General features: G+C 36.8%; 1 protein-coding gene across 3 annotated transcripts in view; it reads right to left on the reverse strand.

The window, feature by feature from the left end:
• The window catches only part of HELZ (helicase with zinc finger), a 179721-nt gene that overhangs the window by 56829 nt on the left and 97304 nt on the right, over positions 1-25588 (reverse strand). For all 3 annotated transcript variants that reach the window (XM_025362530.1, XM_025362532.1, XM_025362531.1), the window contains exons 18-24: positions 23184-23362; positions 21980-22098; positions 20683-20828; positions 17892-18039; positions 10142-10325; positions 8179-8407; positions 864-1068 (exon numbers count right to left, since the gene is read on the reverse strand). In XM_025362530.1, the coding sequence (XP_025218315.1) occupies positions 864-1068; positions 8179-8407; positions 10142-10325; positions 17892-18039; positions 20683-20828; positions 21980-22098; positions 23184-23362 (1210 nt within the window). The remainder of the gene's footprint in view (positions 1-863; positions 1069-8178; positions 8408-10141; positions 10326-17891; positions 18040-20682; positions 20829-21979; positions 22099-23183; positions 23363-25588) is intronic.

Genomic DNA, 25588 nt, shown 5'->3' on the forward strand with positions numbered 1-25588 from the left:
TCGGCCTCCCAAAGTGCTGGGATTACAGGCTTGAGCCACCGCGCCCGGCCTAAGATTTACATTTTTTAAAGGAAGTGCAAAACTGATATACTCTTTTAATTCTTACTGGTAACTTTAATATGCTGATGATGATAAATATTGAAACAAAACAAAACAAAACAAAACGGAACAAATACTAAACATGCCAGTCTCAGAACTTTTTTTTCTAGACGGTAAGTGCAAGCATTTTTTTCAGGCACTCTAGCAAAGAAGCTAGGTGTCTCTGTCCAAAGTAACTACAGTTCAAAAGTGGAAATGGCCTTGACTCCCCTGCTCCACTTCCTCTGACTAGAATGCTCCTATACAAGAAATATGGGTCAAAATCAATTACAGTCATCTTCAAGAAGTCAGCCAAATTTTTTTACTCTGTCAAATACCACCTCAAACGAATCAGTCATCAGTAAAGGTTCAGAATTATTTTCTTTATATAAATATCATTATTATAACATTATTCCTTATAAAGAATGTAAGGACATGTTTTAATAAGTGTGATAATCTTTTAAACTTCTTTGTTTTATTCACATCTCACTAAAACAACTCTTATCAGTAAAGAGGATTAGGAGGTTATTTTACATAAATGATATCAAAAGTTATCAGGTATTAAAAATTGTTTTGAGAATGATTATAACATTAAGCATGACTAAATGCCACACTGTATTTTCACTTACATGTCCACACTAAACAAGTTCCTTGCAGAAACCGCTTGCCGCCAAATGTAACCTTCAATTCCAACACTTAAAGTAACTTGCAGCCCAATAAACCTTTGGCACTTCTGCGCAGTTTTCTCCCTTTAACCTCTTCAATTTCATTAACAGAGGCTTTACCTTGGGTGGTGATTGCTGCTGTTTGTTGGTACTTCCTGAATGCTGCAGTCTTAGAGCCCGGGGGATAAATTCAGGTGCCAGCGGATTCAACACATATGTCTTCTTTAGCTCTAAAGCCTCTAACTGGGCCTTGATCTGTTCGAAAGTGATTCCATGTAGGCTATTGTTTTCATGACACAGGGCAATAAACCGTTCCCAAAATTTCCTACAGAAAAGATTTACAAGATCAGTTTATAATTCAGTGGATGAGATCACAGAAACGAACATAAGTAACTAAAGATAATTTCAAATTCCACCCCAACCTCAAATCCTTAAACCCAATAGTCATCTGACTATGACTGAGATAAAATCTTTCTACTAGATCACAAGACTACAGAAGTTTGATTTTGAAACTATAGTCATACCTTGTATTAGAGTACATATAAAATAGGCTCTCCATTAATTTTGGCTCATCAATGCAAGTAATATGGTCAGTACTCACCTATCCACACTAATTCAAAATGATGTTTTTTATTACCCACATAATAAGTTTTCAAAACTGATGGCAACTCATTTCATAAAAAATTTATACTTCTAGGCATACTTACTAAATACATATATATATACTATATATACATAAAATTCAATATAATGAATATAAATAATTCTAATTTATATACATATGCATACATACATATACATGAATGTATATGTGTATATATGCACATATATACATACACATATATATACACACACACAGATACACACAAACATGTGTATCTATGTGTGTGTGTATATATTTGAATTATAAGGCCAAAGTAGCCTAGTGTTAGATGACTAAGAAAAGCCAACTCAAGACATAAATTTGAGTCACAAAGTAGATAATCCTCATGAAGATTCTTAAGAAATAACCAGCTACTCCTTATTTTTCTCTTAATTAACAGGTGCTAGTCACAAGCACAACTTATACCATTAACTAAGTTATAAGTGTTAAATGAATTATGAAAAATATAGGAAGTTGGAATGCTAATTTTAATGTTGATTATTCATTTCTTAATTAAATTAATAAGTACTAAAGGAGAAAAATACATTCAAAACTTGTTGCATTTGTATACTGTTGTTCCTAGGTTTGAAAATTGATTTCTAAATATTAAAATTATTAAATACACATTACAAAAGACAACATATAGTTTTTAAATTTTAAATGACTATTATAAATATGCATACCTATGTTTAATATGAGAGGTTCAAATAATGTTTTATTATGCTATAAAAGATATGTGATATGGTTTCTTCCCAAGTTGGTATCCTTGTGTCCAGGTGGACAGCAGGTAATCAAGATGGCTTCAAGAAGCATAAATGAAAAGGTTTATATTATAAAAGTTAGTATATGAATGGGAATTGAGTTATTAATATATTCATAAAACTTTGCAGAGTTTAATTTCAAACTATGCTTCTCTTACATATGCCTTCTATCCATCTTTCCTAGTTTTTTGAAGATGAGTTTAAGAAATGAATTGAGATATTGGAGATTCAGAAGGTAGAGGGGTAGGAGAGGGGTAAGGAATGAAAAACTATCTGTTGGGTACAATGTACACTATTCAGGTGAGGGGTACACTAAAAGCCCAGTCTTGATTACTATACAACTTATCCATGTAACCAGAAACCACTTGTACCCATAAAGCTGTTGAAAAACATAAGTTTAATAAGAAAAAATAAAAAATGTTAAATGGAATGAATAAACAAAAAAATAAACAAATGGGTTCAGAAAAAATTTTAGACCTATATGTAAACAACAGAAAAAGTAAAAATGCTACAAAATATTAAATATATACTTCTGACCATAAGACTAAGGCTAATAAAACAGTCATGCAGTTGCTGGAAATGTGTGTTGCCAAGAAACGCACGCTGAAAAGCTGTCCTTTATTTTTATTTTTAAGAAGCCCAATGAAGGAACTGTGCTTTTTTTCTCATCTTAACATGAGAAAATATAAGGAAGGACTATCTTATGTAGCACTCAGGATCTAAAATCCATCCACTTTCCCACCCTTTTAATAAGAATAGCCACAATATTCAACTGTATGAATATTTTTATCAATACAATTCTACTACATACTATATTCAAAAGGTCTTTTTAGTCTAATTGATAAAGTATCAGTTTCATAAAGTGGCATTTCACGTTTGTGTTGGACTTCAAGACAAAGCAAAACATCAAGGAAAGAATGGATTGACTTTTACTCTGTCTAGTTGAGTTTTTTGTTTGTTCAGACAGGGTTGTGCTGTCACTCAGACTGAAGGCAGGAGGGCTGTGGCATGATCACAGCTCACTGTAACCTTGAACTCCTGGGCTCAAGCCTCTTGCCTCAGCCTCCATAGTAGCTGGGACTGTAGGTGTGTGCCACTACACCTGGCTAATTTTTTAAATTTTTTTTTGTAGAGATGGGGTCTCGCTATGATGCCAGGGCTGGTTTCAAACTCCTGGCCTCAAGTAATCCTCCCACCTCGACCTCTCAAAGTGCTAGGATTATGGGCATGAGTTACTGTACCCAGCCTCTAGCTCAATTTTTAATATCAATTTCTTATTATGTTTTTCATCTCCAGCTTACACAGCCAAAATGCTAGAACCTGATCTATTTTTAAGCTACCTTTTAAAACTCCATACCCTGTTCCTATATCACCCTCACTGACCTTGACTGCAATGAACAGAATTTGAAGTAACGTTGAGTTAAGTCAAACAACCTCATACTTCACAAAAAGCTGGAGCTCGGTGACAGTCTTTGCCTACAAGATTCCAGGGATTTCAAAGAAATAGCCTTCGAGTTAAAGTATACTAATTTAAAAGTAACATTAAATAATTACTATAAGTTAATCAAGTTAAACTGGCTCTAAAAGTGACCTGAAATTTGCATGTTAAATCTGACTTTTTTTTTGGGGGGGGGGGGCACCGTTGATATAGCAAAATGGTAAAGCATATGGATTCTAGAACTAGCCCAAAATCTTGACTCTATCATTCAGTAGCTGTGTGACTTCGTGCAGATTACTTAGCCTCTCTTTATACTTCAGTTTCCTCATGTGTAAAGTGGGGCACCAGCACGACTATTATTATTATTCTTTACTATTGAAATGACATTTGTGTCTTCTAAATTTTCAGGGAAATGCTTCTTTCCTTCAAAAATTCTTAGTTTTAAAGCTAAAGTTTTTCCTTTTTTCTCTTTACACTGGCCCTTGAACTCCCCAATATCTGACCAAAGTACTGTGTATACAATTATGAAGCATTTCTGAATACAGATAATTGAAAGATCACATTAGAATGAGGACAAGAATTCACCACTCTGGTTATCTAAAGATTTTATCAATTCTTAGCCCCCTCCCTAAAATGTTAATATAATATTATGTTAACCATTTTTTAGTACTATTGGTTTAAAAACCCAAGTGTGCATTACACTGTAATATAATTTTAGGCATTTCAAAGGATGTAACCTTATTTTTAATCACTGCCTGAACACAAAGTTTGATTTTCTTTCTGTGTTAACCTTACTTCTAAGATGACTGATAAAACACTAAAACATCACTTGGTGTCCTTAGGTCACTCTGTGTGTGTGTGTGTGTATACACATATACATACATCTCTACACATACATGAGATATGTTTATATTTCACAGAGTAAATAAAATGTGCTAAATGAAGAAATTCAGTTCAAGGGAAGACCTTCTCCAAAGGTCTTGGTTTGAAGAAAGGTTATCACTCTCCTCTTAGCCTCCTGCCATTCCGTGCAGATTTATCTGAGCATATCCATCAGTTCTGGGACAGGCAGCATAACCAGAGAGAAGAATGTGGGTTTTGAAGTCAATCTGACATCTGTTTGAGTGGACCACATAATAGATATGTGACCCTGGGCAATTTAATCTCTCTGAATCAGGCTGCCCATTTAAAATGCAAATAAAATATCCACATTATAGGGTTGTTAAGAGGACCGAATGAGGCAATGTGTGCAAAGTACATAAACCAGCACCTGGCTCAAAGAAAGCTGTCAATAAACAGCAGCCACTATTAATACTTGTTAGCTTGGCGCGAGAGCAGGAGGATCTTCACTATATCCATTTTGGATTAACAGAAAAAAAATCTGTTTAAAAATAAAACAAAAAAGAATATATAACTGATTGACTTCTGAACTGATATAATATACACAGTAAGTATTCCTCAAAAACTTGATTGATATTTGGGAATATATTAGTTTTTTTGAAAATATTAAATGAAAAAAGCAGGAAAACAGTCCTAATGAACTCAAAGAACTCACTCTTCCATTTTTACAGGACCCAAGAATCATATTACATTCTCTGAGTTTACTTATATTGTGAGGGTAAATTAATACCTAATTAAATCAGTGAGATTAAAGCTTAAATATCCATATGCCCCAACCATTAATTCTTGGGCTACAGCCATGATTAAACTGTACAAATAAAGCAGATAATCAACATTGCCATGTAACTATGAAATGTATGGTTTTTTTCCACTCAACACAGTATATTTACTTCCCTGAAAATATTCTGCTTAGCTTATCAATTAAGGTGTATACCTTGACACTTCCCAGTTGAGTAGTAAGAAACAGACAACAGTAGATTCAGCTTTTAAGTTAAAAATTAGCCCTGGATAATTCTGAAAGCATGGCCTCAGGAAAAATTATTCACCCATTTGCTCTAAGAAAGTAATGACTTCTGTCAGAGAATGGATGAAAAATGCTGATCTCATGCAATTCACAGTATAATATGACTCTATTAAGAAAGCGGTAATGGTTTCTTTAAAAATATTCAGGTTAGTAAATATATTTGGAGTTATATGTAAGGAGAACCCAAACCTAATGTGGCTTAATACTATTCTTTTTTAAATTTTCTTTGAGGCAGGGTCTTGCTCTGTCACCCAGGCTGGAGTGCAGTGGCGTGATCACTAGAGCCTTGACCTCCTGGGCTCGAACAATCCTCCCACCTCAGTCTCCTGAGTAGCTGGGACCACAGGCACATGCCACCACACCCAGCTGAACTTTGTATTTTTTGTAGGGACAAGGTTTTGCCATGTTGCCCAGGCTGGTCTCAAACTCCTGAGCACAAGCAATCCACCCACCAGGGCCTCTCAGAGTGCTGGGATTACAGGTGTGAGCCACTGCGCCTGACCGTAACACTATTCTCATATCCGTTTACTCCCCTCATAGTTTCTAGTTGTTTTCAACACATTCCAATCTACATATGTGCTTTAATATATTACATTCTAATCAAATAGTATGTGCTATCTCACTTATCAAATAATAAATATAAGCAAAAATGGTAAAATACCACAAGCAACATTCTAACCAAATATACTTACAATGACTAGTAAAGTAATATAAAGTAAAATTCTTAGGATGAAAGCCAAAATAGTAGACTCCTTGATATACTTGGTTTCTTCTATTCATTTGTAACTTAGGATATTCTCAGCTAGGCGTGGTGGCTCACGCCTGTAATCCTAGCACTTTGGGAGGCCAAGGTGGGCCTCGAGGTGGGTCGGGAGTTCAAGACCAGCCTGACCAACATGGAGAAACCCCGTCTCTACCAAAAATACAAAAAATTAGCTGGGTGTGGTGGCCTGTAATCCCAGCTACTTGGGAGGCTGAGGTAGGAGAATTGCTTGAACCCAGGAGGCGGAGGTTGCGGTGAGCCGGTATTGTGCCAGTGCACTCCAGCCTGGGCAACAAGAGTGAAACTCAGTCTCAAAAAAAAAAAAAAATATTCTCCTCCCTCCAATTTTTTGTCATTAGTGACTACAAATGCATGGCAATATGTTTTTAAGGTATGAAATTAGAGATGTTACAACAGAATTGTTTATAGACAAAGTCACAGACCCTCCAAGCTTTGATTTTTAAAGAAGAAACATTTTTTTCATCAACTAAAACTCTACTTGATTCTTCTGATGACAGCTTTCCCCTAGAAAGGCCATGAACTTTTTGAGGGTCTTAAATTCTGATACATCAAACTGATTCTTAAAGGTGTCAAACAGTCTCCCTTCCCATAGGATTTTTCTTCCTGCTAGAACACAAAAACAGATAATAAAGTGCTGTCATCATCTATATTGTAAGAAAAAAAAACCTGATTTAAAGAGTGCCATGTCCTAATAGTTTTGTCTACTTTAATTCTAACAGATCAAAAAGAAATAATTACCCCAAGGCAGATTCAGGACTATCTACATCTCTTTTTACTATTCCAAACTTCCTATGACAGGAACTAGCATACTTATAAAATTTTAAGTAATCCCTAGTGTATTTCTTTCTTTTTCACAAAGGAATATTATAAATATCTGTTCAACTGCTTTTTTTTTTTTTTTTTTTAATGCTAACACAGTTCTTCAATACTCAAAAGGCCAAATCTTCTATTACTGGCTTCGTACAGTTAAAATTCCAATTCACTGGTATAAGTCACAAGTGTATAAAGAAAGATTTTGGTGTGTAGGTTGGTATTTTAACCATATTTAGTAGAAATTGTTCCTTAAAACTAAAGTGTAATGAATACTAATAATGCTATCAAAAGACAAGTAACGACCACGTCTAACCCCCTAATGTTAAGATCTTCTGGATTAACCAGATACAAAGAATTATCTACAATGAGAAGCCTTGAGAGAGCAAGACTACAGAAGGAAATTCATCAAAAATTAGAACAATGAAGGGGAAAAGTGAGGCACCAAGGGATACAAAAGTTAATATCCATCAATTACAGACACATACATGAAACCAGCTCAGGACCCTTGCTCTGGTTGTTGCTTCTTCCTGGAGCACTTTTAACCCAAATAGCTTCTCCCTCACTTCCAAAGTCAGCTTCTCAGTAAAGTCTGCTCTCACCATGCTATTTATAATCACCAGCCAGTCTGCCCCGTCCCCATCACTCCTAATTCCTCTTAATATTTTCCTTTCCATTCAACTTACCATGTAAAATACTATGTAATATTCCTATTTAGTGTATGGTAATCTTCCTCTCCTTAATAGTAAAAAGTAAGCCCCACAAATAACATGTGAGCCCACAAGGGCAGAGATCTTTTGTGTATTTTGTTTACTGCTGTATCTTTAGGAGCTGGAAGAGTGCTTAGAACCTAGAAGTCACTCAGGAAATATCTCTTGAATAATGGCTCAATGAATACACAATTATGCATACAATAAATAGATTCAAAGTAATATGCTTTTCTGTTCCCATTGGATATCAGGCTATAATAAACCTGATTTTAATTAGCCAGAAGGTCATATGAATAAATGTACACACAGGGATACAAATCATGTCACATTTCCCCTTTAATGTCTCAACATTAATACATATTTACCTGCATCTTCCAATAGAGCACAGAGCAATGGGATCACCCACCACAGCAACCAGGGATTGTGCTCTTGTGATGGCAGTATTGAGAAGCTTGTAGTTAGATAAAAAACCATAATCTAAGTCCTCTGTGGAATCTTCCAGAAGTTGCTCTTTCTTTTTAATTGGTGTCTGTTTATGTTTACAAGTATGTCTTGTACGTACTGTGCTAAGAAACAAAACTCTGAATTGCTTTCCTACAAAGAAAATTTTTAAGAAAAGACTTAAGATTGTCATTCTGAACCACTGATATAATAAAAGCATTGCATTTTTAAAAATGTAATTGCTAAATAACAAACATTGGCAAAGATGTGGAGAGACTGAAACCCTTATGCACTGCTGGTGAGAATGTCCAATGGTACAGCTGCTGTGGAAAACAGTGCGGCAGTTCTTCAAGAAATTAAGCAGAGAACTACCATATGATCCAGCAATTCTATGCTTACATACATACTCAAAAGAACTGAAAGGAGCAACTCAAACAGATATTTGTATATCCACATTCATAGCAGCATTATTCACAATAGCCAAAGGTGGAAGCAACACAAGTAAGTATCCCTGGACAGAGGAATGGATCAACAGAATGTGGCATATACATACAATAGATTATTCAGCCTCATAAAGGCATGAAATTCTGACACATCTTACAACATGGATGAACCTTGAAGGCATTATGCTAAGTGAAATAAACCAGTCACAAAAGGACAAATACTACATAATTCCATTTATATGAGGTAGCTAGAATAGTCAAATTCATAGAGAAAGAATGTAGAAGGGTGACTGCCAGGAGGTAAGGAGGAATGGGGGCATTTAATGCGTATAGAATTTCAGTTTGGAAAGCTCAAAAAAGTTCTAGAGATGAATGGTGACGACTGTTACACAATAACGTAAATGAACTTAATGCCACAGAACTTATGTGCATAAAAATGGTTAAAATGGTCAATTTTACATCATACATATTTTATGACCATAAAAAAAATTTTTTTAAGGATACTGTTGGAACCAACCTTAAAAACTATCCAGTCCCACGTTCCACCCAACACAAGGACCCTTTTTTGAAAGAGTCATCTAGTCTCTGGCCAACGGGGGCAGGCACAGTTGATTTCATAAAGAAGTCTACAGAAAGTCTAGGTGTATATCATTTTTTCTTATGTGCTTCATATAGTAACATATCTATTCCCTCACCCTATGACGAGTCTCAATACAATGTTGATGTCAATCCTTAGTCTTCTCCTCTCCAGGCCAAACATCCTAGTTTTCTCATGGCAGTTTCTTGACCATTCACTACCTTAAGTCTTCTCTGGGTGCTTTCTAATTTACTCCTAATGTTCTTTCTAAAATGCTCACCTAAATTCTGTATAATCTGGACAACACATCGTACAGTAGAACTATTTTTTTCCTATGCTCTTACTGCTGTATATTACTCTTACTGCTGAATATTACCATAAAATCTAACATTGTATTAGGCTTCATTTAGAGTTCACATCATAATGTTGCTTCATATATTTAAAAGCACAAATTTTATAGCAATTAATTAAATGAAGATAATTTAAAGGAGTTGCTGTTAACTATAAACTTAGAAAAGCCTATACATAAAAATCTTTATGAAGAAATTCATCCTCAGATACAGTATAACCGCAAAATGTGTGATATATTATTATGACTGTAATTCACAGCATACACATACTATGTGGCACTGATACAATTATGGTCATAGAAAAGGTATATTTGTTAATACTTATTTTATTTGGATATAAAAATTTAATAAACATGTAAATGAGTGCAACCTTTAATTGCCAAACCTGGCATTAAGGAACTTGATATGAAAAGAACACATAAGTTCAGAAAAGAGATCTTAAGCATTAAAAATCCAGTGTGAACACACTTTAGATTTAAGCATTTGAATGACTTAATTCATTTCAATTGATACTTACCTTGAACATTTAGCACCCTTTCTACATTAACATCAGATAATCTCTTTTTTCGAAGTTCAGCACGTATTCTAAACACTTGATCAGCATATGGAGTCACCACACCAATACTGCCATCATCTAACTTCCCCCACGCTACTGGCCACTTCCTTCTTAACTCTTCTACACGTTCCACCACTTCAAACACCTTTAAACGAACATACACATACATATTAAAGTCATCATCAATGTTTGGAGAAAATAATATCGTAACTGAAACACATTTATAAAGGATCCCATTTTAGCAGACATCATTTAAAAAAAAAAAAAAAAAAAAAAAACTACCTCTAAATGGGAGTAATGCTTTGCTTGATGTGAATAGAATGAGAATATAATTTTTCCATTTACATTTTAAACAGTAAAATTCTCCAATACTACAACCAGTGAAAACATGAAAATCAGGGGCAATGCTACTGGCCCCCAAGTTCCTGTGTAGGGAGGAACAAGATCAAGTTCCTGCATGGGGAAAAAGACAGGCCATGAATCTAGGGGAGGTAAGTTCTCACAGCCCCAGTAATTCTAAGTCCACTCTCTTCAGATCAGAGAAACTAACCAACTAGAAGCTTCCTGTCATCAGGGATGTCACTAATTCCCAGCAGTACAAGGCCTAACATTGTCCCCTTCCTCACTGATATAACTAAGCAGACCAGCCAACAGCCACCAATTGACAACAAACCACAGTTGGGACTAGGCCACATGTGGATCACAGAGACAGACTTTCAGAATTCACTACCTGCTAGTGGTACAAGTCCAGCCAAGCCATTTCATTAACCTTGCAATAAAGCAACACCACAGTTTATGCAACTAAATTTTTCAGACCCTAATTATTGGATTATGATAGGGTTTTTAGGATAGTTTGTTCTATTTTAATTCAATAAATTGATCAAACAGTTTTAATGTTTGGCACAGTGAAGAAGGTACAAAAATTAATAAAACATGTACCTTGCCTGCTACTTACTGAGAAGAGCTTATGGTTTATTTAGAAAAGAGAGCCATAATAAAAAAAATACATATAAGGCAAGCACAACAGAGGGTCAGTCAAGAGTCTAGGGGCATACAGAGGAAGGAGATATGCTTTTAAATATCTTTAAGTACATCGTTTCTTTATTAGTTACTAACAGTATCTATTTGAATTTATAATATTAAATATATTTAATAAAAATTGACAATTTTCATCTTTTGAAAAACTTGAGGTTATTGACTGTGAAGCAGTTCCCATGTCCAGATACAAATTCAATGAACTACAGAGGTAAGGACTACAGTTATCCTATTGTTATTATGATACAGCAGCAGGTGCATCACATACACAGACCACCCAGGGAATGTGAAGAGCAAACTAAAGACATGGCGTTCTCACTATCAGGAAACAGAGTAGACATACTGAGTCTACTGAAATAAGGAATAAGAAAAAATTATCTTTACCCATGTGGTTAGATGTGGGGATAGATGAGTTGGGAAACACCTCTGCTGCACCCTCCCACCCCATAAACAGAGTTCCCACCACTAAGCAACACACAACCATTTCTGCACTTTATCCTACTGTCGTGTAGTCAAAAAACAGACTTAGAATGATGGTATGAGACATTGTGGGAAACCTCTTCCCCAGACAGACATCTTTTAAGTTGGTCAAAATTAGCAAAGACAATCAAAGTCTCTAAAGACAGACGAAAGAGGTTACAAGAAAATTGAGAAGCATCTACCTATTCAACAAAACCTACAAAACTCACTGAGAACAGTGGAAGGTTGAGGCCTACAAGCTACGGGCTGCCTCCATTCCCCCACAGCTCTGTCTTACAGAACTGTTTCAACGGCCAAGGGCCAATTTCCATCTCCCTAGCTCCCTCCTATTCCAGGTGCTTTTGGCAGCTGGTAAACATTGGCAGATTTCATTTTTCACAGCTTTGTGCTGCAGAAGGCCTATGATAAGCAGTTGGCAGTAGTCAGGTAGTACCTGTTCCCCAACCACCCACCATCTCCTGCTACACAGGGAATGGGACAGTGGGTAGCAGTGCAGTCCCTCTTTCCTACATAGCTCTGTATTGCAGGAGAGCTGTTCCAAATGCCTTGGCAGTCCACTGACAATCTCCATTTTCTCTAGCTTCCTACGACAGAATACCTATGCTTCGTAGACTCAGCAGCCACTGAACATCAGCAGATCCCAACCTCCCCTGGTCTGCACTGCAGAAGACCCACATTGGGTAGTGGCACCAGCTGGATGGAAGCACCTGGATGGCAGCATGGATTACACACAAACACACAGCATATACAGAGCTCCTGCTCCATAGGATGGATGCAGGTTGGGAAAAGCAGTGAGGAGCAAGTTCCATGTATTCCCCCAACAACTGCTCCATAAGTTCTGCCCAGGAGACAGTGAGAGGAAGGCTTACAAACTGGTAACATTCTGCCTCTGCCAAGAGACCCATGGCAGCTGGATTACACCGTGGAGCAATTTATGCCCTAGGAAGTAGAAAAGTAAAAACATTGAAATGAAAAATTTATTGCCAAGAGTCAACTGTAGATTTGAAATAACAGAAGCATGAATCAGCAAACATGAAGATACATAATGGTTACGCAATCTGAAGAACAGAGAGAAAAAGTAATGCAGAAAAAAGAATACAGCCTCAAAGAAGTGTGGAACACCAATTAAGCTCACCAACATGCATCTGATGGGAGAACAGAAGGAGAGCAAAGATGGAAAGGAGCAGAAAAAAGGTTCAAAGAAATAATGGCTAAAAATTTTCCATATTTGATGGAAAACACTGAGCTATACATCCAAGCTCAAATGAAATTTGAGTAAGATAAATGCAAGGAGACCCACACAACAGACAACCATATTAAAAACTACAAAAATAAAACCTTGAAAACAGCAAGAGAAAAACAACTCATCACTTACAAAGAAATTCCAGTAAGACTAACAGATTTCTCACCAGAAACAATAGAGGCCAGAAAGCAGTGAGAAAACATATTTCAATGCGCTAAAAGAAAAAATCCAACCAATTCGACTAATAATCTTATATTCTACTTTTCAAAAATGAGGCCAAATAGAGACATGCCCAGATGAAACATAACCTAAGAGAATTCCTTACTTGCAGACTCCCCTTACAAGAGACACTGAAGGAAGTTCTTCAGGCTGAAAGCAAGTGATACCAGACAATAATTCAAATCCACACAAACAAAGGATCTCGGTCAAGGTGATTATGTGGGTAATGATAGAAGACAGTATAATAACATATTTCTTCTCCTTTCTCCTCTTAACTCATTTAAAAAGCAATTGCATAAGCCCATATGTACATAATTGTATTGTTAGGCTATAACATATAATAATGTAGTATGTTTGACAATAACAGCACAAAGGAGGTAGGTAAAAAATGACACCAGATGGTAACTCAAATCCACAAAGAGAAGTGAAGGTTAATATAGCAAACTCCATAAATACGTACTTGTCACCCTTCTCTCAGAATTTTTTAAAAACATAAAATTATATAAATTAATAATTATAAAAATATAGTTTGTTATATATAGGTATACTATATATACTATAATGGCACAGAAAGGAAGGAGGAATAGAGCTATGTAGGAGTAATTTCTACAGCTCTTTGGAAATAAGTTAGTAAAAATTTGAAGTAGATTCTGATAAAGTAAGATGTATATTTTAAGCCCTAAAGAAACCACCAAGAAAATAACTCAAAAAATATAATTAAAAAATAATTAAAAGAAATGGCCGGGCATGGTGGCTCATGCCTATAACCCCAGCACCTTGGGAGGTCCAGGTGGGTGGATCACTTGAAGTAGGAATTTGAGACCAGCCTGGCCAACATGGTGAAACCCTGCCCCTATTAAAAATACAAAAATTAGCCAGGCATGGTGGCAGGCACTTGCAATTCCAGCTACTTGGGAGGCTGAGGCACAATAATCACTTGAACCTGGGAGGCGAAGGTTGCAGTGAGCCAAGAACATACCACTGCACTCCAGCCTGAGCAACAGAGTAAGACTTTGTCTCACACAAAAAAAAGAAAAATAATAACTAAAGGAATTAAAATGTGACACTAGAAAATATGTACTTAATACAAAAGAAGGCAATAAAGGAGACACAGGAGATCAAAAACTACATGAGACATAGAGGAAAAAAGGGCTGAGGTAAATCCAACCATATCAATAACATTAAATGTGAATGGATTAAAAATCCCAATCAAAATGCAAAGATGACTGCAATTCCAGAACTTCGGGAGGCTGAGGGAGGTGGATAGCTCGAGCCCAGGAGTTCAAGACCAGCCAGGGAAACACAGCAAATCCCATCTCTCCAAAAAATACAAAAATTAGCTGGGCATAGTGGCATACATCTGTAGTCCCAGCTACTTAGGAGGCTGAGGTGGGAAGATCACCTGAGCCCAGGGAGGTCAAGGCTGCAGTGAGCCATAATCGTGTCACTGCATTCCAGCCTAGGTGACAGAGCAAGACCCTGTCTCAAAAACAAAAGAAAACAAAACAAACAAACAAAAAGGCAGAGATTTTCAGACTTTTTTTAAAAAATCAAGATCTAACAATATGCTGTCTATAGAATATGCACTTTAGATTCAAACATGTAAATAAGATGAAAGTAAAATAAAAAAAGATATACTGTGCAAACAGCAACTATAAACAAGCTGAAATTGTTATACTAATGTCAGACAAATCAACTTTAAAACAAAAAACTGTACTAAGATAAAGAGGGATTATTTATTTATTTTATTTTATTTTTTTGAGACAGGGTCTAGCTGTTACCCAGGCGGCAACAAGGTGGTGCAATCTCAGCTCACTGCAACCTCCACCTCCCAAGCTCAAGCCATCCTCCCACCTCAGACTCCTGAGTAGCTGGTACTACAGGCACCTGCCACCATGCCCACCTAATTTTTTCATAGAGACAGGGTTTCACCATGTTGCCTGATCTTGAACTCCTGGGCTCAAGCAATATATCCACCTCGGTCTCCTAATGTGCTGGGATTACAGGCATGAGTCACACCAAGGAGGGACATTTAAAAATGATAAAAAGATCAACCTATTAGGGAGATGTAACAATTATAAATATAGATAATTAACTGCAGATTCTCAAAATATATGAGGCAAAAACCACGTTCTCCTCTATGCCTCAGGTGCCACCAAGCCCAATGGATTCATTTTATATATCTGTACAACTCTGTCTACCTCTCAGACCACACCATCTTATGGTTATTATCCATAGCTCCTTCCTTCCAACTAAATTTTTCAAGGTAAAGAACTAAACCTTGGCCTAGTATGGTTGCTCACACCTCTATTCCCAGCATTTTGGGAAGCTGAGGTGAGAGGATCGCTTGAGCCCAGGAGTTCAAGACTAGCTTGGGCAACATAGTAAGACCTCATCTTTACAAAATATATATTTTAAAAAAAATTAACTAGGCGTGGTGGTGCGTACCCATAGTCCCAGCTATTTGGGAGGCTGAAGCTAATGAAGCTAAAGGATCACCTGAGCCCAGGAGGTCAAGGCTGCAGTGATGACACTACTGCACTCTGGCCTGGGTGACAAAGAGAGACTCTGAGTCAACAAAAAAAAAAGAAAGAAAGAAAGAAAAAACATATCTGTGGTGCTTAGTATTTAAATTGTACTTTTTTCTCACCTTGGCATTAAACTGAAACCATTTCATTACTGTGGGATATAAGTTCAGAATCAAGAAAAAAAAGAATGATCTTTCTCAGTCTCCTTCTACAATTTTAAGCACGTGAAAGAAGACACAATTTCAAATGATGTACAAAGCACGAGATACGTAAAATAAAAAGCATGTTGCCTAAACAAAGGATAACTATGCACAGCACAAATGCTATGAGTATTCCTTCAACTTGAGGTTCTTAAACTTTACTTTTAATTCCAACCTTTTTTTTAAAGTTTATTTTTATTTTAACTCTATGTAAGACTATCTTATTTTCCTAATAGTGGAATGTAAACTATTTTCAAATGCTCTCCTAAGTATTATACTCTTTATGAAAGATACCATTTTTCCCCTACGAATGCAACTGATGCCACTTCCTCTGCTTGTTCTATAACACAAAACAGATTTGAGTTTCACTTTTAAATTACATACCATCAAGAAAAGACCAGAGCTTCTAAAATCATCTTACTGTCCAAATAAACCTATATTAGTATCCAAATATGCCTACACTGGTATTCAAAAATTCAAAACACCTACACTGGTATTCAGCTGAGGTGAACAGGGTCAGTTTTTGCCCCTTGCAGAAAGAGTCCTGGAGCAATAGGTCTCAAAATTTTTGACTACAGTAACTCATGGGGCTGAAGACACTCTCTGAACAACCCTGCTCTGGTGAAAGTCAAGGTGGTTTGAAATGTCTCTAAAGTTACATGCTTAATATTTAAAGGTCACACGACCTTTAAAGTGAGCTGTCTTTGTGACCTTTTAATATGAACAAATATTTAAAAAAAAAAAAAAAAAAAAACCTTTGAGTAAAACTGACAGTCCATGAAACAGCACCTTATTTATCCTATAGCTTACGGGTTTCCTGGCAAACACACCAGGTCACTGTGAATGAACAAGTAACCCAGGCTGAGAAACTGAGCCTCTCAGTTGTAGTAGGCAAACATCAATCCTGCCTCAGGATCAAGGATCAAGGCTCAGCTCTGATGCCTGATGTCACCGCAGGGCCACCAAGGCTTCTGGATTTCAGGCCCTGCTTGCCGCTTCCTGTCATCCCTCCCACCCATAATCACGGCTAATTTCTAGGTCAGTGGTTTCCAACTTGAGTGCAAAAACAACAAACGAGACCCCTAAAGTTATTTTCAATATTTCAAATATTTAAAGAAAAGTTTACCTTTTCCTAAAATTAAACGGCACAGACTAACCAAAATGTCAAGTTTGTTTTTGGCTAGGATTTTATCAAGTGAGTACTGATGATTTTTTTGTACTGACTTCTAACTACAGGCCCGTGAGCAATGTCTTAACGGAAAAATGAATTCCTACTACATCATAAAAGCCATTTCTTTGTTAATAATATGGGTAAAGCATGGAATTCAAGGGCAGTGGAGACTGGAGATCAAGAGCCATGCCCCCAATGCTCTGCCATCCTTCGGGTTTCCTCAAGTCCAGAACTCCACTCCCTCCTGACGGACAGAACCTTAACTCCAGGGTTTCTGGTTTGTTAGTCCCTGAAGACATTGCCAATTTTTTGGTCTGCTGCCTGATCTGACCCTTCAAATACTCACATTCTCTCTAAACCTAAAAAGTCAGAAATTATAAGAGAATTATGTAAGTTGGAGCACATCATGGAATTGCAACATTGCTGTCTGGGTCCATGTGATCTCTTTGGAGCACAGGATTCTGCAATTCAAGTTTTATTCACTTAAAATGATACCTCATTTGCATATGCACTATAAAACTTACTCAGAGTCTATTTTAGATACCTAACAATAATGATCTAATTGAGAACAATGTTGGTTTTTCTTTTGAATGAAATCATGTATTTTGTGTCTTACCATAAGACAAAATGTAAATCAAAGTTTTTGTTTCCCACAGGAGATTCATCTGAACAAATCAATGTTATACAAGAAAGAATAAACTTTACATACTATTAACATGTAAATGAAGTCAATATGCAATACAATGTCAACCCAAAACTTTAAATAAATGCTTAACAAAACCAGACGATGTGACTGAGGAAAATGTCAACAATTTTCAAAAAAGAATTAAGGTACCTCTGCATTATTATAAAAAGCTGTGCTATTTTTTTCTTGTACATCTTCTCCTCGTGCTGTAAAGAAAGTTAGTGGGTAGAAATCTTTGTGTGCTGGCTGCTTCCCACTGGCCATCAGTTTGCCCTCATAGAAAAGCTCAGAGGTGTAACTGTAGTAAAAGACAAAAAGAAAAAAGGGGGAAAATCTACATCAATATTAATTTCACCTATAAGAAAAAAAAAAAGTCAATTCTAATAATATTGCCTTATGTCCATGATTAATTTTACTCCAATCATCTAATACTTACGATGCCAAAAATTTCTCCAAAAATAACAAGAGTAGGGTCCTGGCGTAACATTGTTAAATGGAATGATTTTGGTAAGCTACAAAGCCAAAACAGGAAGAAATGATGACAGTTCAACACAAGATGAGACTTTATGAGGAAATTTGCTAGCCAGTATATTTCCTTGGTTACTATGTATTTTTATTTAAATGAGTCACATACAATCATGTACCACATAATGACGATTTAGTCAACAACAGACAGTATTTATGATGATGGTCCCATAAGATCATAATACTGTATTTTTACCATACTTTTTCCATGTTTAGATATACAAATACCATTGTTTTATAATTACCTACAGTATTCAGTACAGTAGCATGCTTTGTACAGGTTTGTAACCTAGCAGCCAACAGGCTATATACACCATATAACCTGTATGTGTAGTAGGCTATGCCATCTAGTTAGTGTAAGTTCACTGTGACATTTACACAACAACAAAATTGCCTAATGACACATTTCTCAGAATGTGACCCATGATTGTACTAATACATGCAAACACATAGATATACAGATGCTGAAACAATGTACACAACTGAAAGACGATCAAGCTGTAAAATGAATCCACTTTACTGATGAAGACACCATCTAGTACTTGACTCATCTGTGACTGCAGCAAATGACTGAAGACAATAAAAGAATCACATTTTGAGAGATATAATTGTATCTATCCAATTGCATTCAGGGAAACCTAAAAACGGTTTTCACATGGTTGACATAATCAATATTATTAAATTATACTACATTTTTTTACAGTGTTAAGTTTCTGGTCAGGGTAGTGACTGGAAAGGAGCACAAAGGGGCGTTCGGAGCGCTGGTCATGTTCTGCTTCCTGATCTGGATGAGGGTTACATGCTGCATGCAGGTGGTGACAATCCACTGAGTCGTTAAGATATATACCTTTATATCTCTTTATATTTATGCACACTATAGCTAACAGAAATCTTTTAAAACTTATTAAGTTTCATGGTTTTTCTCCCTCCCTTTCTTTCCCTTCTTCCTTTCTTTTAAAGCAGATTCCTTGTACAACATAGCCAAAGACATAAGCAAACCATCATGCTATTTGTCAATATATTTATTATAGCATGTAACTTTTCATACAGATTATATATTTGGTCACAGGAAAACATATGTATAGCTAACATAATCTAAAGTTTTGGTTTCCAGAATTGCCCTTGTGGTGTTATTTTATTTATGTGTGTGTGTGTGTGTGTCTGTGTGTATTTTTTTTTTTTCATCCATAGTTCCTGGCTCATAACTACCATAGCTCTTGTTACAGTCTTTTGTTATAATTTGGGTATGTCAGGCCCAGAATCTCTCTGACCTTCTCCTGCCTTCCTTTCATCGGCCCCAAAGCAGGACTCTAATCTTCCAGTCTTTTTCTTCTTATTTTTGTTTCTGAGACAGGGTCTTGCTCTGTCACCCAGGCTGGAGTGCAACGGTGTAATCATGGCTCACTGAAGCCTCAACCTCTCGGGTTCAAGAAGCCCTCCCACCTCAGCCTCTCAAGTAGCTGGGACCACAGTTGCGTGCCACCATGCCCAGCTAATTTTTTTTTTTTTTTTGGTAGAAAGGGGGTCTCCCTGTGTTGCTCAGGCTGGACTTGAACTGCTGAACTTAAACAAACTTCCTGCCTCGTCCTTCCAAAGTGTGGGTCTTAAGACCCTCCACAGAGAGGGTTCCGCCCTATACTCTGAGGGAAGAAATGCTGACATCACAAATCCTTCCATAAAAACCCAAAGAACTGGGTTCGAAAGCCTCTAGAAAGCTGAACATGTGGAGGTTCTGGACGGTGGCGTGCCCAGGGAGGGCATGCCAGCTCTGCACACTTTCTCCCACACCATGCCCTAGGCACTCTTCATTTATATCCTCTGTAATATCCTTGATAAGAAACCAGTAAACGTAAATAACTGTTTCCATGCGTTCTGTGAGCCACTCCAGCAAATTAAGTGAACCCAAAGACCCAAAGAGAGGGTGGCAGGACCCTCAACTTGAAGGCGATCAGTTAGAAGTTCCCAAGGCCCAGGCTTGTGACTGCTGGAGGGCTGGCAGGTGGGCAGTCTTCTAAGCCCTCAACCTGTGGGATCGGACATTATTTCTGGATAGATGGTATCAGAATTGAATTGGAGGACACCCAGCTGGTATCCCCTGCAGAACTGGTTGCTTATTTGTTGGTGGGAGGGAATTCCCTACATTCGATCATACAAGTCTTCTGTGTTAATTGTTGTGAGAAAGCAGAGGAAGAACATGATTTGAGTTTTTCCCAAAATAGCCCTACTCTGTGAAAAATTACAACTCTGACTTCTGAAGTTTTCTTTTAAAGACATAAAATTAAACATAATTTGCAAGACTAGGGACACTATGTAAGTCTGTTGGGAATCATCTGTCCCTAGTAACAGTTCTGTTTTGAGATCCTTCCCACCACCAGACCACAGAAAGTATGACACAGAGGGGGCAGTTCACACCTACTTGATGATAGCTTCATGGGAGCGGTAGTTCTCACACAGGAGAATCCTACATGGGAACTCAGCAGGGTAATGCTCATAGAGTCGGTCAAGTAATGAAACGTGAAGGTTTCTCTCCCTGGCAAACTCGCTGTAAACAAAAGGACTGAGCTGTAACAGACAAACATACAGAGAAAGTTTAACTGAATATACAAATAGTATTTTTTAACCTACTTATAAAAAAATCCACCAAGCTAAAACTTCTTATATACCAAACCTCAACATGCTAAATGCTGGGACAAGCACAATCAGTTAATATTTTCTCTGAACCATTACGTCTACTAAGAACTTGGCTAAAATGTCTAACTTCTCATTGCAGTTTACCAACACTAACCTAGAGTTTCTTTCTACACCTGACAAAGGGCTCCCCAGCATAATAATGAATAGCTACTACTTCAGTGATTCTAGGCATGCAACCCACTGCATCACTGAGGGAGTCAAACAGTTATTTCACTAAAATTGATTAATTATTTTAAATGGTGAGCTGGTAGGACATACAGCCTACCACTAAAAAATCATTTTTAGTAATTAACAAAACAATCCTCTTGATTGTATGAAGTATAAGGAGCCATTCATGGTTATGCCTTTTACCACTAAAGAGCAAAATTAAACTACTTTAGGCAAAGAAATGAAAACAGAATTTGTTCCTCTACATTTAACTCTCTCCTTGATGTCCTGACAGCTACATAGTAAGATGTAGGTCCAATCTTAACTGCAGCAGGAGAGAAAGAGCCCCAAACTGCGACCTTGTGAAACAGGTATCCTCATAGAAAAACTGTATTTCTCTTTCCTACATATAGATATTCAAATACATAAAATCACACTCTTTGAGATTTTGGCTATAATTTTTAATTAAGCCCTCTATTTCCTAGTTTTCTATTACACCAACAAAAATTACTCCTTCAGGTAAACAAATAGTAAAGTCAGGAGCTGGGGAATTACAATTCCCCAGGATCCTACAGGAATGATCATTTAAATTTTACTTCACAAAAAAAAAGTAAGAATCAGATACTCATACTATAAAAGAACAGAACTTAAATAAACATGAAAATTATAACAGTGACAGACTATCCAAAGAAAAAGAGTAGCAGAATAGTAATTTTTCTTCAGAAATAACAGTATTTTTCACTATTAGTACAGAATTATTTGAAGTACTAAAGTTATAATGCATGGCATGATTTCATAGGATGTTTTAGAAATAGATTAAACATCAAAATATAATTAAAAGTTACTTTCAACACAGCGACTTAGAGGGCACTTACCTGCATGTGATCACCAGCCAAGACAATCCGAGTGTTTTGAGTTGCTAATGCTAGAGGCATAATGGTTTCACACTCCATGGCCTGGGCAGCTTCATCTAATAGAATGTGTGTAAAAAACCCTAGAAAGTACAGCATAAACACAGGATAGCATGCTAGAGCAGCAACAAAGGCAGAAGGACTATAGTTATCTTCTTTTCTGCTAAGTAAAGAGTTCAGTTTGCTAATAATCTAAGAGTAGTGAGTACTTTTATTTATTTATTTATTTATTTTTATTTTTATTTTTTTTTTGAGACAGGGTGCCACTCTGTCTCCCAGGCTGGAGTGCAGTGCTATGATCACAGCTCACTGTAGCCTCAACCTCCTCGGGCTCAAGTGATCCTCCCACCTCAGCCTCCCAAGTAGCTGGGACTATAAGCATATGCCATGAGGCCCAGCTAATTTTTGTACTTTTTTATAGAGATGAGGTTTCACTGTATTTCCCAGTCTGGCTGAACTCCTGGCCTCAAGTGCCTTGGCCCCCCACTCAGCCTCCCAAAGTGCTGGGACTACAAGCATGAGCCACCACACCTGGCCCCAGATTGGTACTGCTTTTTTGATGATTAAGTTTTGCCATATTTGTCAGAACAACTTCCTGACATCTTACATCTGTACTTCACATAACACTAGTTTGATTTTACATAGCTCCTGTACTCAAATATAATAATCTTAATAGAATGCCATAATAAAACCTATCATAATTATCATCTCTACAGTATATAATGCAAAAGCATTTTATAACAAAAATCTGAGAAAAGTGTAAAAAAAAAAAGAAAAACAACAACACTCTCCAAATTGGAATTCTTCATATGATCAATAATAAATACCATCTGACCAACTAGAGAACAAATGGAATAGCTGTCACTAAAATTAAACCAGGGGTTGGCAAATTTTTCTTCAGTAAAGAGCCAAACTATATATTTTAGATTTTGTGGACCATATAATCAATCTCTGCTGCAACAACTCAACTCAGCCACTGTAACACAAAAGCATCTACAGACAATAAATAGGTAAATAAATGAGCATGGTTGTGTTCCAGTCAATAAAACTTTATTTACAAAAACAGGCAGTGAGCCAGATTTGGCCCACACACTGTAGCTTGCCAATCCCAGTCTAAACTGAATTCATAAGCCCTAAAATTGTGAGACTGTGTCTTGAGTCAGCATACCAGGTTCAAGGTCCAACTGACAGAGGTACTGGGAAGTATTCAATGTAACAACCACCACTCGATGTTTAAGAATATCTTCTTTCTGGGGCATCTGAAAGGTGGAATGTGCACTTGAGATCAAACAGTACTGATGCACAACTGGGTGGACAGTCTTTACCCAGCGATTTCTGAAATATACCCTGGAAAAGAAGAAAATATTTCTGATTTACATTTACTAATTTCTTAACAGTATCTAGTTATTAAAATACCGACATTGTTATTTTAAGACTGCAACATATGAAAAGTAACAAATGAATCTGATAACCATTAGCATTCTATTGAATTAGAATTTAACATACAACTGCCACTATATCCACTGTGACTCTCTAAGAAAAAAATGACATAGAAGTATATGCAATTCCACAAAATAAACGCCTATTTTTAAGTGCTCACAGTAATCTTGCAACAGAATTGTATAAACATAAGATTTATAAGCATTACAGTTTTTTAAGTTCAAAACATTCCCATTCTGGAATTACCTTTTTCTAGAATGTTCTTACAAAAATACACTGACTCCTATTTTAACTATTTATGCTAACAAAAAACAGTGAATTGCATACTTATAACAGGAATTCAAAGGTTATTTTCATTTTATTTTAGACTATATTCTTATACCTATACTTAAATAGACCTCTGAGGTTCTGGAAATTTAAGAATAAATTTAAAATTTGAACAACTGGAAAGTCTAAGTACTTCCATTATTTGCAAAAGAAAAATATTAATAGGCCTCATGCAATAGATTATTAAAATGGTACAGAAATTACTCATCCATCCATCTACTCATCCACCCACCCATCTCTAACCTACCCAAGTAACAAAGATTCTTTAGGTATCTACTATGCTCCAGCACAGAGGCAGATCACATAGGGCTTGTGAGCAATCCTTGGGTTTACTCTGAGTTTGATGAAAAGCCATCAGAGAGTTCCAACAGGGCAGTGACACCATACGACTTATTTTGTTAAAGGACTATTCTGTTTCTCTGGGCAGAACATATACAGTGGGGGTGGACAGCGGTGTGCTGGTAAATGTTTAACACCTAGCTCCTGGGCTAGGAAGAGGAGGGGATTTTGGTTTGTAGTGTTTGCTGATTTGTGGTGTAAAACTGTCATGGCGATTTCAAGCTACCAGCATGTCACTGAACATGAACCTGAGAAGTCGTACACATGATTAGCTCTAACAAATCAATACAAGTTGGCTCCAATACAACACTGAGCGGCATGGAGGAAGGAGCAGAGGGTGGAAGCAAGGAGACCAGTTACAAGGTTACTGTTAAGACTGCAGACAAGAGCAGATCGTAGCTTGGACTAGGCCAACAGTAGAGATGTGACAATGGTCATATTCCCTAGACATTTTGAGAGTAATGCCAACAGAATTTACTGATGAACTAGAAGTGGAATTTAAGAGAAGGAATGATTCCATGCCTTTGAAACTGGATAAATGGTGGTGGCTTTTGCAAAGGTGGTGAAAAAGAGGAATGGATTTGGGGTGGGAATTGAGAGTTTCGTTCTGGGCATATTCAGTAGATATCCAAGTAGATATATCTAGTAAGCAAGGCAATACATAAGTATGGAGTTCAGGAGAATGCCTGGGCAAGATAGCTACAATTGGGATAATACTAAACCTTGAGACTAGATGAGATTAGAGAATAAAAGTAGATTAAAAAAAAAAAAAAAAAAAAAAAAAAACTAGTGGAAGGAAGAATGACTGATGGACCACTCCAACATTCAGAGGCTGGGAAAGGAGACTGGGAAGGAACAAAGAAATAGGAGAGAACTCTGGAGAGCGTGGGGTATTGGAAGTAAAATGAAGCAAGTGTTTCAGATAGAAATAGATAGGAATAACTGTGTTAAATGCTGCTCAGAGGCTTAAGTAAAATGAAGACTGACCACAGGACTTAACAGCAAGAAAACCAATATGATGAACCTCAATATGATGGTTTTAGTGTAAAAGTACAGATGGAAATCTGATTAGCTTGAGCTTAAGAAAGAAAGAGAAGAGAGGAGATAGTGCCAGGGAGTACATATAGACAACCGTCTAGATAAGTTTTGCTTAAAGGCATGCAGGTCGGGTGAAGGTGAGTTTTTGTTTTTGTTTTTTTTTTAATAAGACAATAGTATATTTTCATGCTATACAAAGAAAAAACTATGGAGGAAAGAAGAAGCTGTGTATCCAGGAAAGGATGAGAGCTCGTTCACAAGTGGAGAGGTTGGTCCCTAGAAAAGAAAAGAACAGTTTAGAATGGGAGGGAAAGCAGTTATTTAGGAGATGCAAGTCAGATGATCTATCAAAGGGAAGATGTGGGCATTCTCTTCTGACGGCTTCTACTCCATCGGCAAAATTACAAAGATCACCAGATGACTGTTATT

This window comes from Theropithecus gelada, chromosome 16 (assembly GCF_003255815.1).
Source record: "Theropithecus gelada isolate Dixy chromosome 16, Tgel_1.0, whole genome shotgun sequence".
In the NCBI taxonomy this organism is placed as follows: domain Eukaryota; kingdom Metazoa; phylum Chordata; class Mammalia; order Primates; family Cercopithecidae; genus Theropithecus; species Theropithecus gelada.